Consider the following 18,129-nt stretch of genomic DNA (forward strand, 5'->3'; position numbering starts at 1 on the left):
GAACATCACAGCACACCACTAGAGATGGCTCTCTCAAGGTGATGTTATTTAAAAGGAATCCCAGCTCCACTGCCGTTGTGCCTTTGACCAAGGCACTTAACCCCAAAATTGCTCTAACTGCACTGCTGCTGACTCTGTTCCCCATTGGTGTGTGTGCTGGTTAATTAAGGCAGAGAACGAATCTCTGTTTCTAACCAAATGGAAAATAAAGTATTGTAACGACCCTGGGTTTATAAGCGCGGAAATCGACTCTGCCGCTCGAGCATGCTTTTGCGGCACAGTCGATAGCGCGCCGGACTTCGGGCTTGAAGGTCGAGGGTTCGAGACCTGCTCCCTGCCTGCTGTTTCATTACAGTATCTATCCTGTTCTATTCTCTTACACTTAATTGCTGTTCATCTTGAATAATTTCACAATACCTCTGATTTACAGTTCGAGACAGACTATCGAAAATTGCACAGGAAATAAACGGTTAATAGCACATGTTGTCCTGAGATCCAGGACTGCGATGTCAGGCGCCTCTGAATCTAGCTGACGCCAGTGGAAGAGACCGGCGGGAGAAGCGCGCTCTTTAGACTACAGAAGCCTCGCGGGAAAAGCAGATAATTCATCCATTTACAGTTAATTCCGGATGCCTGTCTGAAAATGAAGGTGAGTGTTTCAAAAGAAATCTGTCATCATGTCTTTCTCTTACAAGGGTATTATTTGTCATAGATAGTGAAAGTAGCTTTAGAAGTAAACGAATGACAGGTAACAAACCGAAGAGCTCAGCCTTCACCGTCGCCATATCCATTTCTGTTTGTGTTGCTAAGCAATAGCTCTGAATCCGTCTCTGCTACTGGTATCCTACTTTAGCAAACTGGTAGCCTACTTTTTGACTGTTTCGTTATTGAGTTGTTATTTTGTTCTAAGAAACATCACACAGCCTGGGTATAGTAGAAATATTGTAGTGAACTCAAACCAAAATGCAATGAGGAGTAAAATTATTATATGTAATTTCGATATGTTATTTTCTTTGAGCCTGGCATAATGTCTTAATGTTTTTGGATAATTGATATGCTAGATTGAATGACATAGAGCAATTCCAAGGTAATGCTGAGACTTAGATTTTTCACTTTAAAATGTAGGCTATGTCAAACAAAAAAACTATGATTGCAAAGTTAAAGAAACCATACAACTCTATGCACAATGGACTACTTTTATTAATTACCACTGAACATTTTACCAAAGCACATGTACTTGAACAGTGCAGATGCAAAGTTTGGTAACAGAATGAAGATTTGTGCTGTTTGTTCCGTCATTCCATTACCAAACTTTGCATCTGCACTGCAAGAGCATTGTGAAGACTGCATACAGGAGCAGGGCTTTTCTCTCAACCCAATGAAGTCAAGCAAGTTGCTGTTTCAGTATTGTCTGTGAATGCTTGAGGAGAACTCGGCATTGAGAAGTGCTCAGCATTTGACACTGTCATTGGTGTGGAGTGGGTGAGATTCCAGGGATTAAGGCTTGCTGATGTTCACAGTAATCTTGCCCTCCTGGCACTGCCCTGACCTTGCAACTGCTGGTTTTTTTTTACAGTGTCTGGGTTACTCGGGACCATGGAGCTGAGCAAACACAAGACGATGATTACCGTCACCACAATCACATGCATAGAGAAGACAGTTCTGGCCAAGAACAGAACAAACACAGGCATAGACCCTAATGCTTAGTGAGGAAAGGTGCCGTATTGTCCTGTACTGTACTGAGACTCAGCCAGCTACTGAGGTAGCATCTATGAATGCCATCTCAGGCCTGTGACACAGAGCAATTCCATTATTCATCTCCTGGCCGCTGTGAAGCCAGGAAGGAGGGAGAATTATGAGTCAGAATGGAAGAGAAAAGAGAACTGTCACTCTATAAATCCCTCAGCCTGTAAACTCACTGGGACATTTTTATTTTCTCTCTAATTTTCGGTATTTTGCATTTTAAATGACAGTTTAAGTCGCAAAGACCTTTTGACTTTGTATTTTCTGCTGCTGTGTCTGAAGGAAGTCCTGCTGGGATCTGAGTTCAAGCCTGGGGTATAATTGAAAAGGGAGCGCATCTAAGGCTGAGCCCTGTTCATTGTATTTCTTTTTTACCCACCCCCTTATCTCAGCTGTCAAGAGGGAGGATTCTCTTATAAGTTACCCGAAGCCACAGAGACAGTGGTGGGAAAAGAGGGTGGGAGGAAGATAAAGGCGGAAAAGGAGGGGTGAAAGGAACAGTGAGCTGAGTGTGAGGGAGTGTGTACACACAACCCAGAGACTGAGTGACTCCTGTAACCAAGGACAAAGGTAGCAACGCATCACAACGTCACTCTCGCCCACTGAACATTCTAAAGAAAGGGGAGGCGAGCACTCAGACTCTGAATCAACAGTCTCCCATTATTCAGTTCTGAGCCCCTGGGGGTTGGAGTGATTGCCCTGGAGTGCTGAAGTCTGGGCACATCTTGGCCACATCCAAAGTGGACTGCACTGAACAGAAGCCTGGTGGGTGGATGGAGTTAAATTCTCTGCCAGAGTTTACTGTTCTCTTATTTCAGTGGTATAATTGCATTGCTTTCTTTAACTGGCCCATATTTGCATCTGTTTGACCAGCGAGGACTGAGGAGAAGACTGAGAGGGGTGTTCAGTGTGTGTCAAGGTGGAGCTGGAGGAGGCGTGGAGGAGTAACCCAAGGCAGTGAGGACAAAGGTACCCACCATGGGAAAATCAAACAGCAAGCTCAAGCAGGAGGTGGTGGAGGAACTCACCAGGAAGACCTACTGTGAGTGGCCTTTTTTTTATGTTATATCTTTTTTCAACTGGACTGAGATAGGATGTGGATTGTATAAAATGCAAATATTTCATGTTGGGATAACAAAATCATTGTAACATGGATTAATAAATAACCTATAATAATACATGCCTATTTCATAACTATGTAACAGCATTAAAACAGCATTATAAGAGCACTGAACCAAGTCTGATTTAGTGCTGGTGAATTTTCTAGTGTATTTTATGATGAGCAATATTGAATAAAATACTAAATGTGTACCTCATATGACCTGGTTTCCATGTAGCCTGTATAAGACATCTAGGCTTCTGTTTCTCTTAATCCTCAGAAACAACAGCACAAATTAAAGGCCCAATGCAGCTGTTTTATATCAATATTAAATCATTTCTGGGTAACAATTAAGTACCCTACTGTAATAGATGTATATTAACATGGGCAAAAATAGCTTTTTAAAAACTATTTCTCAAGCAAGAATTTTGCTAGGACTGTCTGGCAGTGGTCTGCGTGGGGAGGGGAAAACTGAAAACTAGCTGTTATTGGCAGAGAGGTTTGGAACCGCATGGTGATGTCACCATGGAAACTCCAGCCCATGCAAACCTGCTGATTAGAAGGTCCTGTGTAGATTGTATTTTTAACAAGCAACAATCAGGAAATAACACTTATCACATTTTTCACACTTTTACAGTATTTGTTTCATCAGCTGTTACAATATGATAAAAAACATAGGAAAACAGAAATTTTACTGCCCTGGGCCTTTAAATGTCATCCTCTGTGGATATAGCCTAGGCTTCATATTTTTGGCTTGCATAAATATTTCTATGGTGTCACAAATTGTGATTAGTTCAGGTCTTTGGATTCAGTCCACTGGGAAGGAGAGATATATGAATATGCAGATGGAGTTAAGACTTTGGATCAGCAATCAAGCTGGTGGTGGTTTGCCAAAAGTTAGCAAATATGGGCTTGATGGAGCTTTCATACATTGCCATTAGTATGCACATTTAGGCTAAGGTTCTCAAGTAGCAGGCGAAATAACACTATTTTCATCGTGTGCAATAGGTCACTTAGCCTAAGTCAGGCAAAGTGGACTGGAGGCATTTGCATCAATAACAAGATAATCACAATTATGTTAATTAGGATCTCTAATCACAGAATGAACATATCCACATACTGTTGAAGTCGGAAGTTTACATACACCTTAATCATCTCAACTCAACATCATTTCAACTCAGTTTTTCACAATTCCTGACATTTATTTAATCCTAGTAAAAATGTCCTGTCTTAGGTCAGTTAGGATCACCACTTTATTTTAAGAATGTGAAATCTCAGGATAATAGTAGAGAGAATGATTTATTTCAGCTTTGATTTCTTTCATCACATTCCCAGTGGGTCAGAAGTTTACATGAAAATGTTATATAGGATTGAGGTCAGGGCTTTGTGATGGCCACTCCAATACCTTGACTTTGTTGTCCTTAAGCCATTTTGCCACAACTTTGGAAGTATGCTTGGGGTCATTGTCTATTTGGAAGACCCATTTGCGACCAAGCTTTAACTTCCCGACTTATGTCTTGAGATGTTGCTTCAATGTATCCACATCATTTTCCTAGCTCATGATGCCATCTATTTTGTGAAGTGCACCAGTCCCTCCTGCAGCAAAGCAACCCCACAACATGATGTTGCCACCCCCGTTCTTCACGGTTGGGATGGTGTTCTTTGGCTTTGTCGTGTCTTTGGGGTACCATTAAACTGAAGACATGTTTATCAATGAACTCCCTGTAATTATTATCACGCGATCAAACTGATTAATCGTTTAATTGTAATTAACTAGGAGATCGGGGCACCAAGGAAAATATTCAGATTACGAAGTTATAATTTTCCTAATATAACTTTCCTATATTTTAACATTATATATTATATTATATTATAGTATAGGCCGATTATCTTCTGGTTTAAATGGTATATTTTACCTCGCGTCCAGTCTCATTCCAAACGTCGTAAATTGTTGTATCTGCACGAACCCAGTCTTTACTAAGAGTCATCCATACATCAATTGTCTTAAAATCATTTATTTACTAAACTAATTAATTCACAGAAAGTATACAAACAGTAATTATCATCACAAAGAATTGGTAGAGTAATGTGCCCTAGTGGGCTAAACCAGGCATGGCTGGTGTCTTGTTAACAATGGGTCATAAACTGTTCAGCTGAGGAGGTACACAGAGTTCATTAATATTAACAATTGACAATTGAACGCTCACTCATTCGGGAACAATTGCAATCAATATATATTTACGCTCAGTGTGTCGTCGGGATCCTTGTTGGAGCGTCGTTCTGTTTGAGAGTTTTCTCTCTCTCTCTCTCTCTCTCTCTTTCTCTCTCGGTTAGAATGAATCTTTCAAAGCGACATAATTTACTTAGCTGCAGACTAATAATTAATATCAAAGACTTGTTCTTATTCTGTCAGTATCAATAGTCTAAAAGTTAACCACGTGGTATAGTTCACTTTCAGTAGAGTACTTGGATGGTCAAACCTATTGGCCAACTCGCAATGGAGTGGAGGCCGGGTCTGTTAGACTAGTAAGTCAGGGGGGGTTTTATAGTGAACAGAGAACATGACGCCTGGTCCTGTCTGTGTCCCTGGGGGCGTGCCGATGACTGAGTTAAGCTTGGTACAGGAATACAACTCCATCACATTAACATCAGTACATAGATTCTCAATGTATTACAAAAGCTTTATCCTTATTAATACATTCTATACAACCATGTGGATGCAATTCTCATCACTGAGGCTATTATATAAACCGTTTTATGGTAATATGGCTATATTGTCTCTTCTGAGTATCACAAAATTGTACCAAGCGGACCAGTTCGTAGCTGGATTCTTCACCAATCTTCCATACCTTCTCCAGAACACAAATGTCGCTTGGCTCCCCAATTCTGTGAGTTGGAAGAATTTCCTGTGTCTCTCTATGGGCCATGTGGCAAGAGATTCTCCTCGTAGAGTTTTTACAACCCTTTCACACAGGGCCTGGGTGGGGGAAGGTAGGTTGGGGGATGGTGCAAAGGGGGGAGGGGGTCAACTGTCCTCCCTGTACTCAAAGAGGCCAACGTCATGACAGCTTGCAAGCTTCCCCCTTTTTCCTCCAAACATAACAATGGTCATAATGGCCAAACAGTTCTATTTTTGTTTCATCAGACCAGAGGACATTTCTCCAAAAAGTACAATCTTTATCCCCATGTGCAGTTGCAAACCAAAGTCTGGCTTTTTTTATGGTGGTTTTGGAGCAGTGGCTTCTTCCTTGCTGAGCAGCCTTTTAGGTTATGTCGATATAGGACTCATTTTACTGTGGATATATGATACTTTTGTACCTGTTTCCTCCAGCATCTTCACAAGGTCCTTTGCTGTTGTTCTATGATTGATTTGAACTTTTCGCACCAAAGGACGTTCATCTCTAGGAGACAGAATGCGTCTCCTTCTTGAGCGGTATGACGGCTGCGTGTTCCCATGGTGTTTATACTTGCGTACTATTGTTTGTACAGATGAACGTGGTACCTTCAGGCATTTGGAAATTGCTCCCAAGGATGAACCAGACTTGTGGAGGTCTACAAATTATTTTCTGAGGTCTTGGCTGATTTCTTTTGATTTTCCCATGATGTCAAGCAAGAGGCACTGAGTTTGAAGGTAGGCCTTGAAATACATCCACATGTACACCTACAATTGACTCAAATGATGTCAATTAGCCTATCAGAAGCTTCTAAAGCCATGACATCATTTTCTGGAATTTTCCAAGCTGTTTAAAGGCACAGTCAACTTAGTGTATGTAAACTTCTGACCCACTGGAATTGTGATACAGTGAATTATAAGTGAAATAATCTGTCTGTAAACAATTGTTGGAAAAATGACTTGTGTCATGCACAAAGTAGATGTCCTAACCGACTTGTCAAAACTATAGTTTGTTAACAAGACATTTGTGGAGTGGTTGAAAAATTTGTTTTAATGACTCCAACATAAGTGTATGTAAACTTCCGACTTCAACTGTAGCCATTTAAATGAAGCCGTCCATTTTGCATATAAATATTGCTTTTTGTTCCTTCAGCATTTAGAACACTAGAGTTGAAACATTCCATTTGTGCTCACAGTATTGAATCTAGTGGGGTGGTGGTTAGCTTGTAGCATTGCATGCCAGGTGTTGGGTGGGAGTTGACAGCCAATGGCTGCTTAATGACAGTTCTGTTCACGCAGTGGGCTTCACCACACCACAACCAGGGAAGGCTGCTGTGGCAGGAGATTGAAGAGCTGAGGAAGATTTGGCTTCGTGCTGGGATGGGCTGTTTGCTGCTCTCCTTTATCCAGCTCTCTCTTCTGTTTTCTCCTCTCTCTCTCTCCCTCCACATCCCCTAATTGCCCTATTTGAGCAGGGAATGGAACAGTATAATTAGGATCTCATCTCCTTAGCTTTGCACAGAGGGGCACCCAGCCTTTTCTCCCAGCATGCCCACTCCCTTACCCCGCTCTCGTCTAATTTAGACACCCTATCATTTCTCCCCTCATTCCATCTCCTTTTCTTTCTGATTCTTCTTCTCCCTCTCCTGTTGAGAGGCTTAAATATTCTTCCTCTAACTTATAAATAATATCCTTTCTTCCTTTCTCATTGGAAGTTGTTTTCCTTGATCAATTTTGAGCCCAGGAAGTTGTAGGCCTGTTTTCAGTGCCATAATAAAAGATTAAAAGAAGCTGGCTTACCCTACTGTCCTGTCCAAGGCACACACCCAAATTAGAGGAGGAGCACCGTCTGTGCGTTAACAATTTCAGGATGCAGTTCTGGAGATTGTGTTTTTTTTTTGCATCTAAGGTAATTTGACAGCCAGTCAAGTAAATCTCATAAGCAACGTTTTTACTCCTATTGCCAACCTCACTTTGATCCAATGTCAAGTTTGAGACATTCTCTTTTGACACTTCAAAGTAAAAGCCTATCTATAATTATACCAGTCTTACACATTTGATTGTGCGGGCAGAAAGCAGAGATACTTCCTCTGCTTGCCATTTTCTATTAGCTATTTCAATTTGCCAATTTAACAAGCATTTAATATTGCATGTTATGGCTTAAAACATACCCATATTTTAATGTAGGGGGCCACAGTTTAGCCTACTGTACCTAAAACTGAACAAGCCTAAATGGTTTTCCAAATGACTGGTCTGATATCATATGGAAAGAGGAATCCCAGTCAAATAACTTGAGGATGTAATAGGTGTTTTTGTTAGCCGTCAGACTCAGCTCAGAGGTTTATACTGACAGAGTGCAAGCTGGATGTGAGTAGGCCTGCAGGGCAAATGAGCTGCTAGCCCTGGCCTCACTGCTCTCCTCCCTCCTCATAGGCTGATTGTATTACTGCCCATTGCCTTTGACTGAGTTACATAATCAAACTTGATTAAATCTCAGCCATGGTGAATTGCCTAGATTTTTGGACGGCATTGACTTTTGAGGCCAATTTAATGGCTTGCCTGACAGTCGTGAGATTGACTCTATAATTTATGAATGTGTCACATGATAATTCTCTGTGAAGCGCTGAGCAAAGCAGTTATGTACATGTGGGCATAGGCTATACCCTCAGTGGAAATTGGTTGCATCATGTCTCTTTACTGCTCTTATACCTACTGCACCAGTCAGCCACAATACTGGACAATGATTCTGGTTCTAAATAGGCTAATAAAAATATTGTAACTAGTCTGTTAAAACCTCTACGGGATCGGTGTCCCCTCTACGGGATGGCTGAGCTAACGTGCGCTAATGTGATTAGCATGACGTTGTAAGGAACAAGAACATTTCCCAGGACATAGACATGTCTTATATGGGCAGAAAGATCAAATGTAGCATAGTTTTGTTTGATAAAACCTATTTTTATATTCAAATGTAGGAACTGGGTTCTACAGTTTGAACCCCTGCTGTGTCTGCACATGTCTTTTCTGTAGGGAAGCTAATTATCCATCATTTATGACATTCCTGGTAGTGTAATTTTTTTAATTTATTACCATATAATTTTTGTATGTTATCTATAGTTATGTACTTGAAAATGCATCAATTGACCAATTCGGCACATTTGGGTAGACTTGATACAACATTTTGAACAGTATGGTTCATTGGATCAGTCTAAAACTTTGCACATACACTGCTGGCATCTAGTGGCCAAAATCGAAATTGCGCCTAGACTCCTAAGTGATATAATGGCCTTTCTCTTGCATTTCAATTGGAACAAAAAAATAGAAAACACATCTTTTTCTTTGTTTTATTTTTTACCTGATCTAATGTCTTATATTCTCCTACATTCATTTCACATTTCCACAAATTCAAAAAGTTTCCTTTCTACTGGTATCAATAATATGCATGTCCTTGCTTCAGGTCCTGAGCTACAGGCAGTTAGATTTGCGTGTCATTTTAGGCGACAATGTGGAAAAAAGGGTCCAATATTTAAAAGGTTATTAAGAGAGAACAAATCGCCTGGCTGAGTCATTCTCACGAAACTGACAATTGACTCCATTATGCTCAAGTGTAATTTTTCCATAACTTTTCTTTTAGAATCATTGAGATTAGGATCAGTACTTATCTATTTAATAATAATAATAATAATAATGTTTTTTTTTATCAGATATTATGTATTTTACCACCATTTCCACATCTACCAACACAAAAATGGTCATTACCGCAACAGTTTTCAAAGTCCCAAAAAGTAATAAACAAATCAATTTCTAATATTTTTTTACATTGCTCCCCTAATGAGAATAAAAATATAAAAAATGTATTTCGTATTTTATCTCATTGCCATAACACACAACCTTTTTTTTTTTACTTTGTTTTGGTCATAATAATTTTTGTATACATGTCATTTTTTTATTTTTTATTATATGTAGACACATTTGAATAAAGAACAAAAGTCACATTAAGCAAAATTGTTAAAGTACAGTGCATTTGGCAAGTATTCAGACCGCTTGACTTTTTCCACATTTTGTTACGTTTCAGCCTTATTCTAAAATGTATTAAATTGTTTTCCCCCCTCATCATTCTACACACAATACCCCATAATGACAAAGTAAAAATAGGTTTTTAGAAATTAAAAAAATGGAAATATCACATTTACATAAGTATTTTAGACCCTTTACTCAGTACTTTGTTTAAGCACCTTTGGTAGCGATTACAGTCTCGAGTCTACTTGGGTATGACGCTACAAGCTTTACACACCTGTATTTGGGGAATTTCTCCCATTCGTCTCTGCAGAGCCTTTCAAACTGTCAGGTTGGATGGGGAGCGTCGCTGCACAGCTATTTTCAGGTCTCTCCGGAGATGTTTGATCGGGTTCAAGTCCAGGTTCTGGCTGGGTCACTCAAGGACATTCAGAGACTAGTCCCGAAGCCACTCCTGTGTTGTCTTGGCTGTGTGCTTAGGGTCGTTGTCCTGTTGGAAGGTGAAACTTCGCCCCAGTCTGAGGTCCTGAGCGCTCTGGAGCAGATTTTCATCAAGGTTCTCTCTGTACATTTTTATCAAGGTTCTCTCTGTTCATCTTTCCCTCGATCCTGTCTCCCAGCCCCTGCTGCTGAAAAACATCCCCACAGCATGATGCTGCCACCACCGTGCACCATAGGGATTGTGCCAGGTTCCTCCAGATGTGACGCTTGGCATTCAGGCCAAAGAGTTCAATCTTAGTTTCATCAGAGCAAAGAATCTTGTTTCTCATGGTCTGAGAGTCCCTTATGTGCCTTTTGGCAAACTTCAAGTGGGCTTTCATGTGCCTTTTACTGAGGAGTAGCTTCCGTCTGGCCACTCTACCATAAAGGCCTGATTGGTGGTGCTGCAGAGATGGGAAAACCTTCCAGAAGGACAACCATCTCCACAGAGGAACTCTGGAGCTCTTTCAGAGTGACCATCGGGTCACCTCCCTGACCAAGGCCCTTCTACCGGGATTAATCAGTTTGGCCGGACAGCCAGCTCTAGGAAGAGTCTGGGGGGTTCCAAACTTCTTCCATTTAAGAATGATGGAGTCCACTGTGTTCTTGGGGACCTTGAATGCTTCAGACATTTTTTGGTACCCTTCCCCAGATCTGTGCCTCGACACAATCCCACCCACTTTGCCAAAGCACATCCCCTACACCACTAGAGGGATGTCTCCAACCACCAACTTACCGTCCTAAGACAAGGCCGAGTATAGCCCACAACGATCTCCGCCATGGCACAACCCAAGGGGGGGCGCCAACCCAGACAGGAAGACCACGTCAGTGACTCAACCCACTCAAGTGACGCACCCCTCCCATGGACGGCATGGAAGAACACCAGTAAGCCAGTGACTCAGCCCCTGTAAAAGGGTTAGAGGCAGAGAATCCCAGTGGAAAGAGGGGAACCGGCAAGGCAGAGACAGCAAGGGCGGTTCGTTGCTCCAGCCTTTCCGTTCACCTTCACACTCCTGGGCCAGACTATACTTAATCATAGGACCTACTGAAGAGATAAGTCTTCAGTAAAGACTTAAAGGTTGAGACTGAGTCTGCGTCTCTCACATTGGTAGGCAGACCATTCCATAAAAATGGAGCTCTATAGGAGAAAGCCCTACCTCCAGCCGTTTGCTTAGAAATTCTAGGGACAATTAGGAGGCCTGCGTCTTGTGACCATAGCGTACGTGTAGGTATGTACGGCAGGACCAAATCGGAAAGATAGGTAGGAGCAAGCCCATGTAATGCTTTGTAGGTTAGCAGTAAAACCTTGAAATCAGCCCTTGCCTTAACAGGAAGCCAGTGTAGGGAGGCTAGCACTGGAGTAATATGATCAAATTTTTTGGTTCTAGTCAGGATTCTAGCAGCCGTATTTAGCACTAACTGAAGTTTGTTTAGTGCTTTATCCGGGTAGCCGGAAAGTAGAGCATTGCAGTAGTCCAGCCTAGAAGTAACAAAAGCATGGATTAATTGTTCTGCGTCATTTTTGGACAGAAAGTTTCTGATTTTTGCAATGTTACGTAGATGGAAAAAAGCTGTCCTTGAAACAGTCTTGATATGTTCTTCAAAAGAGAGATCAGGGTCCAGAGTAACGCCGAGGTCCTTCACAGTTTTATTTGAGACGACTGTACAACCATCCAGATGAATTGTCAGATTCAACAGAAGATCTCTTTGTTTCTTGGGACCTAGAACAAGCATCTCTGTTTTGTCCGAGTTTAAAAGTAGAAAGTTTGCAGCCATCCACTTCTTTATGTCTGAAACACAGGCTTCTAGCGAGGGCAATTTTGGGGCTTCACCATGTTTCATTGAAATGTACAGCTGTGTGTCGTCCGCATAGCAGTGAAATTTAACATTATGTTTTCGAATGACATCCCCAAGAGGTAAAATATATAGTGAAAACAATAGTGGTCCTAAAACGGAACCTTGAGGAACACCGAAATTTACAATTGATTTGTCAGAGGACAAACCATTCACAGAGACAAACTGATATCTTTCCGACAGATAAGATTTAAACCAGGCCAGAACTTGTCCATGTAGACCAATTTGGGTTTCCAATCTCTCCAAAAGAATGTGGTGATCGATGGTATCAAAAGCGGCACTAAGATCTAGGAGCACGAGGACAGATGCAGAGCCTCGGTCTGACGTCATTAAAAGGTCATTTACCACCTTCACAAGTGCAGTCTCAGTGCTATGATGGGGTCTAAAACCAGACTGAAGCGTTTCGTATACATTGTTTGTCTTCAGGAAGGCAGTGAGTTGCTGTGCAACAGCTTTTTCAAAAAAATTTGAGAGGAATGGAAGATTCGATATAGGCCGATAGTTTTTTATAATTTCGGGGTCAAGATTCGGCTTTTTCAAGAGAGGCTTTATTACTGCCACTTTTAGTGAGCTTGGTACACATCCGGTGGATAGAGAGCCGTTTATTATGTTCAACATAGGAGTGCCAAGCACAGGAAGCAGCTCTTTCAGTAGTTTAGTTGGAATAGGGTCCAGTATGCAGCTTGAGGGTTTGGAGGCCATGATTATTTTCATCATTGTGTCAAGAGATATAGTACTAAAACACTTTAGTATCTCCCTTGATCCTAGGTCCTGGCAGAGTTGTGTAGACTCAGGACAATGGAGCTTTGGAGGAATACCCAGATTTAAAGAGGAGTCCGTAATTTGCTTTCTAATGATCATGATCTTTTCCTCAAAGAAGTTCATAAATTTATTACTGCTGAAGTGAAAGCCATCCTCCATTTGCGAAGGCTGCTTTTTAGTTAGCTTTGCGACAGTATCAAAAAGAAATTTCGGATTGTTCTTATTTTCCTCAATTAAGTTGGAAAAATATAATGATCGAGCAGCAGTGAGGGCTCTTCGATACTGCACGGTACTGTTTTTCCAAGCTAGTCGGAAGACTTCCAGTTTGGTGTGGCGCCATTTCCGTTCCAATTTTCTGGAAGCTTGCTTCAGAGCTCGTGTATTTTCTGTATACACCCCATATTTCTTGATAAACCCTACTTAATCAAATAACTGTTTTTATAAAAATGTTTTTCATGAAATTAGATGGTATTTGAAGGAAACCAGATCAAAGTATTATGACCAAAGTATGAAAAATGACTTGCTTTTACATTATTTACATTTACGTCATTTAGCAGACACTCTTATCCAGAGCGACTTACAAATTGGTGCATTCACCATTGATAACATTTGATCATAAAGTTACTGGTCCCCTCCTCCATGTCAAACACATAGATTCATTATTGAGGGGACAAGGTGACATCACCTTAACTCTCATTTAATTACACCAATGGTAACATGATATTCTCTTACTTAATTGAAATAAGTACTGCCTTGTAACCAACATCGGAGAAAACGTGTTTCCAGAGGGACGTGGTTTATATAGCTAGATAGCTACTCTACCGGTGCCAGAATTTGACTGTAGGATGTCAGCAAAACCCTATTCATCTATAGCAAAGATACTTACAATAAGCTCCCTGCCAACTAAGCCTGTCTTTTCAAACTTCCTGGTAGTTAGCCATGAGAGAGAAAGTACTTTTCAGAATGACTATTCAGGACCTTCCGATTTAAGTAGTGGTCCTAGTAAATAAACAAAATTACCAACACAGCACATCCAAATTAAGGTTCTCATTTCCGAAACAGACCTAAAAATGGTGGGTAATGAGACATTTGTGTTTCGGTAATGAGACCTCCTAAACTCAATCTGCAAATAATAGAAGACAGATGAGTCAGCAAACAATTGACCACATCACTGAAGCCCATTCATGCCACCATGTTGGTAAGTTAATGGTTCTCTGACTTTTCCCCAATTTCAGATTTTTTGCCATTTTGATAATGAGAAGGCCAAGTGGGGTAAAGGGGTTGTTTGAGAATAAGATCCTCACTCTGAAGGCATATAAGTAAATAGATTAATTTGTGCTTACCTAAGGACTACTCCTCTAGATGATGCATCATGGGTGAATAACATTTTATTTAAAAACTGGTTGGAGTTTTACGGGAACTTAAGCGTTGAGATACGTCCACAGACAGTGTTTTTATAAATATTATAGTTTAATGTAAACGTAAACTAGTATTCTGTTTTTATGATTTATGGAAAAACTAAAGCAACATATTTTGTGTTTTATTCAAACAAGTTAGGTTTTTCTACGATGAAATTGTCACCAGATCTCAACCCAATTGTACACTTATGGGAGATTCTGGAGCGGTGCCAAAGACAGCGTTTTCCACTGCCATCATCAACAAAACACCAAATTATGGAATTTTTCATGGAAGAATGGTGTTGCATCCCTCCAATAGAGTTCCAGACACTTGTAGAATATTTGCCAATGTGCATTGAAGCAACGCCCTATTAAGACACTTTATGTTGGTGTTTCCTTTATTTTGGCAGTTACCTGTATTTATTAAGCAAAATACCCAAGAAAACAACACTGCATCAGGCAATGTAAATAAATAGCCTATCCTTTGCTCTACATGACAAGCTTCATTAAAATGTTGAATTAACTACTTAGTGGTGAAATGGCACTGTCTAGGTTACTGTTGAATGAAAGAGGAAAATTAAGAGAATGGTTTCTTTTTTTTTTGGTCTTTAAAATGAGGCAATCTTTCCCCAAATGATATTTGTTTGAGCGTGTAGGCGGAAAGGCGGACACCTACTCTCAATTATATCATCCCTCTCCCTTTCCACTGGGAACTCATTCACTCACTGGCATGAGCTTGTACTTGGAAGGTTACAGGTATTCCTGGACATGACCTTTGCACATTCACTGTGTAAGGTTCAGGTAATATGATAGTTGTGACTATTCAAACCTATGAATTATTCCCTCCACAGACTGGATAAAGTCTTGCAGGACTCTATATATGAGTTTTTTTTTTCATCCAACCAAGATGGTGACAACAACATTATGACCTGTGGCAGAGGGAACAGCAAAATATAGCCCGTGAACATTTAGTTTGTTGTATTGTGTGTAGTGCCTTAAGTAGCATCCTGTATAGAGAAAGCTACCTGTCTGTCCGAAGAACCACTGCTATGAGCAGTGTACCTTCAGAACGACGTCACAGGACCCCCAGGTTTTCAGCCCTTGTTTTAGAGAGTATGCCCCAGGGTTCAGATTGTGAAAGGAGAACCATGAGGGAGTAGTTGATTAGATACTGGCAGATAATAATGCTGCTTGTGTGGGCATGATAACATGTCTCGTTACCCAAGCCACTCACCTTCCTGCTGAGTGACCTCTCTCTCTCTCACACACACAATGTGCTAAATTGACCTTTGAAATAATAATAATGATGTGGTCTTTGGGAGCAATGCAGCAGATTTGTGAATTCCATAGCTTCAGGTGTGATGAATCATTCGGTTTGTTACCAATATGTACGGAATTACACATTATTCCTCAGGGTGGTTACAAATTGAGAAACCCCAGTGCAATCATAATTTAAATAGACAGCACTATTAATAATATGCTTTCAAGCCAGATACACTGTCAGTCCAACCTGTACAGTCATGGGAATCTGTGATTTTCAACTGCCAATGGATTTGCCAAGTCATCTTAATGGTCTGAATCATAGTACATTAGTTTGTCTCTTGCTAAAAACAGTTTCTTTTTTTCTTACAGTTACAGAGAAAGAGGTGCAACAGTGGTAAGTACATCATTTTAAATGACCCTCCAAATCTCCTTCTCCACACTTTTTATTTTACCCCTCTTCTCCCAAAAATTATTCTAACCTATGCATTGCCCCTAGTCCTCAAATAGACTCAAATAGAACTGTAGCTGCCCATGTGGGTGATATTGACTGAGTCACCTGCAACATATGTTGTCTACTACATTTGGCAGATGTTCTTGTGTTAATGCCAGGTGCTCCAGGGGCCAGCTAAAGGCTGACTGCAGTCTGCAGGGCCACTGTGACTGGTCTGAACCTGGAGAGTAGGTCTGCTGCTCTGGGGGCTGAGAGCAGTGACTAGGGTGTGAGCTGGCTGGGCTGGTGGCCAGGAGCTTCCTGGGTTGTTGACTCATGTCTGACTGATGCTCCAACTCTGCAGCTGGGTATTAAGGCTTTTCTACAGAGGGAGTATTTCACTTTATATAGCCCTCTGATTAAATCCTCAATTTGATAGATCCGTGGCACACAGATATTGCTTCTGAGGTGGAATCCATGGGAAAAGTATTTAAGTAGGCTAGATAGTATAGTTCTACTGCAAAGTTAATTTCTCACACATTGCCTTGGAGACAGATGAGTTCTGAAAATAGAATGACTTTGAAGCCTGATAATAGTGAGACAGAGTGACTTTGGAGTCTGTCTGATAACACTGATACAAACACCTCCGGGATCTAATCCCTGCGCCTCCCAAGCCTTCTGGGGCTATTTTCAAGAAGGACTTCTGATAACAACAAAAAAATCGCTAGGTGCAAAGAGCATTCTACACTCTTTTGTGTTACTATAGCTCATAGCATTCCCTCCATGAGATTGTGGGCATATCATCAGATTGCACCTTAAATGTGTTTCAGAGAGGGTAGCCGTATTATCATGTATTGCTCTCTGGCCTCCCACTACTCTCAGACTGCACTTAACCTACTGGCTTTGTGACTAAATAGGCCTACATGAACACAGACACCTCTCAAACCAGCCATGTCACAGATTTCCTACATAGTCAGGGATTGGTGATATTGTTGAGGAGGGAAATCAAATCAAAGTTTATTGGTCGCATGCACAGTTTAGCAGATTGTCATGAATACGCAGGGAGTCAGGAAGCAGGTGCAGAAGGAGAGTTTAATAACAATGATGAAAGGCAAATTAACAAAACAGGAGATGGGTACTGAACACGAAAGCAAACCAATACTGCCTGATGACTGAGGCTACTGAGGGCCAAATAAAGGGAGAGTAATCAAGGTGATGATGAAGTCCAGGTGTGTGTAATAATGGGGAGCAGGTAGGCGTAATGATGGTTGCCAACATCGGGGGTTAGTAGACCGGCGACGTCGAGCGCTGGAGTAGGCGTGACACATGTTATAGCGTGAGCAGCAAAAAGCTTATGTTACTAGCTCCTAACAATGCAGTAAAATGTCAAACAAGTACACATATAAATAAAAATGCACGATCACCCCAATTAAATATAATATATACTGAGTGTATAAAACATTATGAACACGTGCTCTTTCCATGACAAAGACTGGCCAGGTGAATCCAGGGAAAAGCTATGATCCCTTATTGATGTCACTTGTTAAATCCACTTTAATCAGTGTAGATGAAGGGGAGGAAAAAGGCTAAAGAAGGATTTTTAAGCCTTGAGACAATTGAGAAATGGATTGTGTATGTGTGCCATTCAGAGGGTGAATGGGCAAGACAAAATATTTAAGTGCCTTTGAACAGGGTATGGTAGCAGGCACTGGTTTGTGTCAAGAACTGCAACGCTGCTGGGTTTTTCACGCACATCAGTTTCCAGTGTGTATCAAGAATGGTCCGCCACTCAAAGGACATCCAGCCAACTTGACACAACTATGGGAAGCATTGGAGTCAACATGGGCCAGCATCTCTATGGAACGCTTGAGACACCTTGTAAAGGCCATGCCCTGATGAATTGAGGCTGTTCTGAGGGCAAAAAGGGGGTGCAAGTCAATATTAGGAAGGTGTTATTAATATTTTGTACACTCAATGTATATGTCATTTAGCAGACGCTTTAAAGCGACTTAGTCATGATTGCATACATTTTACGTATGGATGGTGCCGGGAATAGAACCCACTACCCTGGCATTACAAGCACCCTGCTCTACCAACTGAGCTACAAAGAACCTGATATGCTTACCAACCTGGCTCAAAGGTTGCTGCTGCCCCCTGGGGAAATGGCATGTGGAAGTGTAACCTGGATAGTGTT

At 41.1% G+C, this 18,129-nt stretch overlaps 1 protein-coding gene across 1 annotated transcript in view; it reads left to right on the plus strand.

Moving 5' to 3' along the window:
* The first annotated feature begins 282 nt into the window (after positions 1-282).
* The window catches only part of LOC106579901 (neuronal calcium sensor 1), a 41,446-nt gene continuing 23,599 nt past the window's right edge, over positions 283-18,129 (plus strand). Inside the window, exons 1-4 of the mRNA XM_014160255.2 lie at positions 283-649; positions 1,577-2,508; positions 2,617-2,785; positions 15,875-15,899. Coding sequence (XP_014015730.1) covers positions 2,722-2,785; positions 15,875-15,899 — 89 coding nt within the window. The 5' untranslated portion in view covers positions 283-649; positions 1,577-2,508; positions 2,617-2,721. The remainder of the gene's footprint in view (positions 650-1,576; positions 2,509-2,616; positions 2,786-15,874; positions 15,900-18,129) is intronic.

The sequence above is a fragment of the Salmo salar genome, chromosome ssa20, assembly GCF_905237065.1.
Source record: "Salmo salar chromosome ssa20, Ssal_v3.1, whole genome shotgun sequence".
Lineage (NCBI taxonomy): Eukaryota > Metazoa > Chordata > Actinopteri > Salmoniformes > Salmonidae > Salmo > Salmo salar.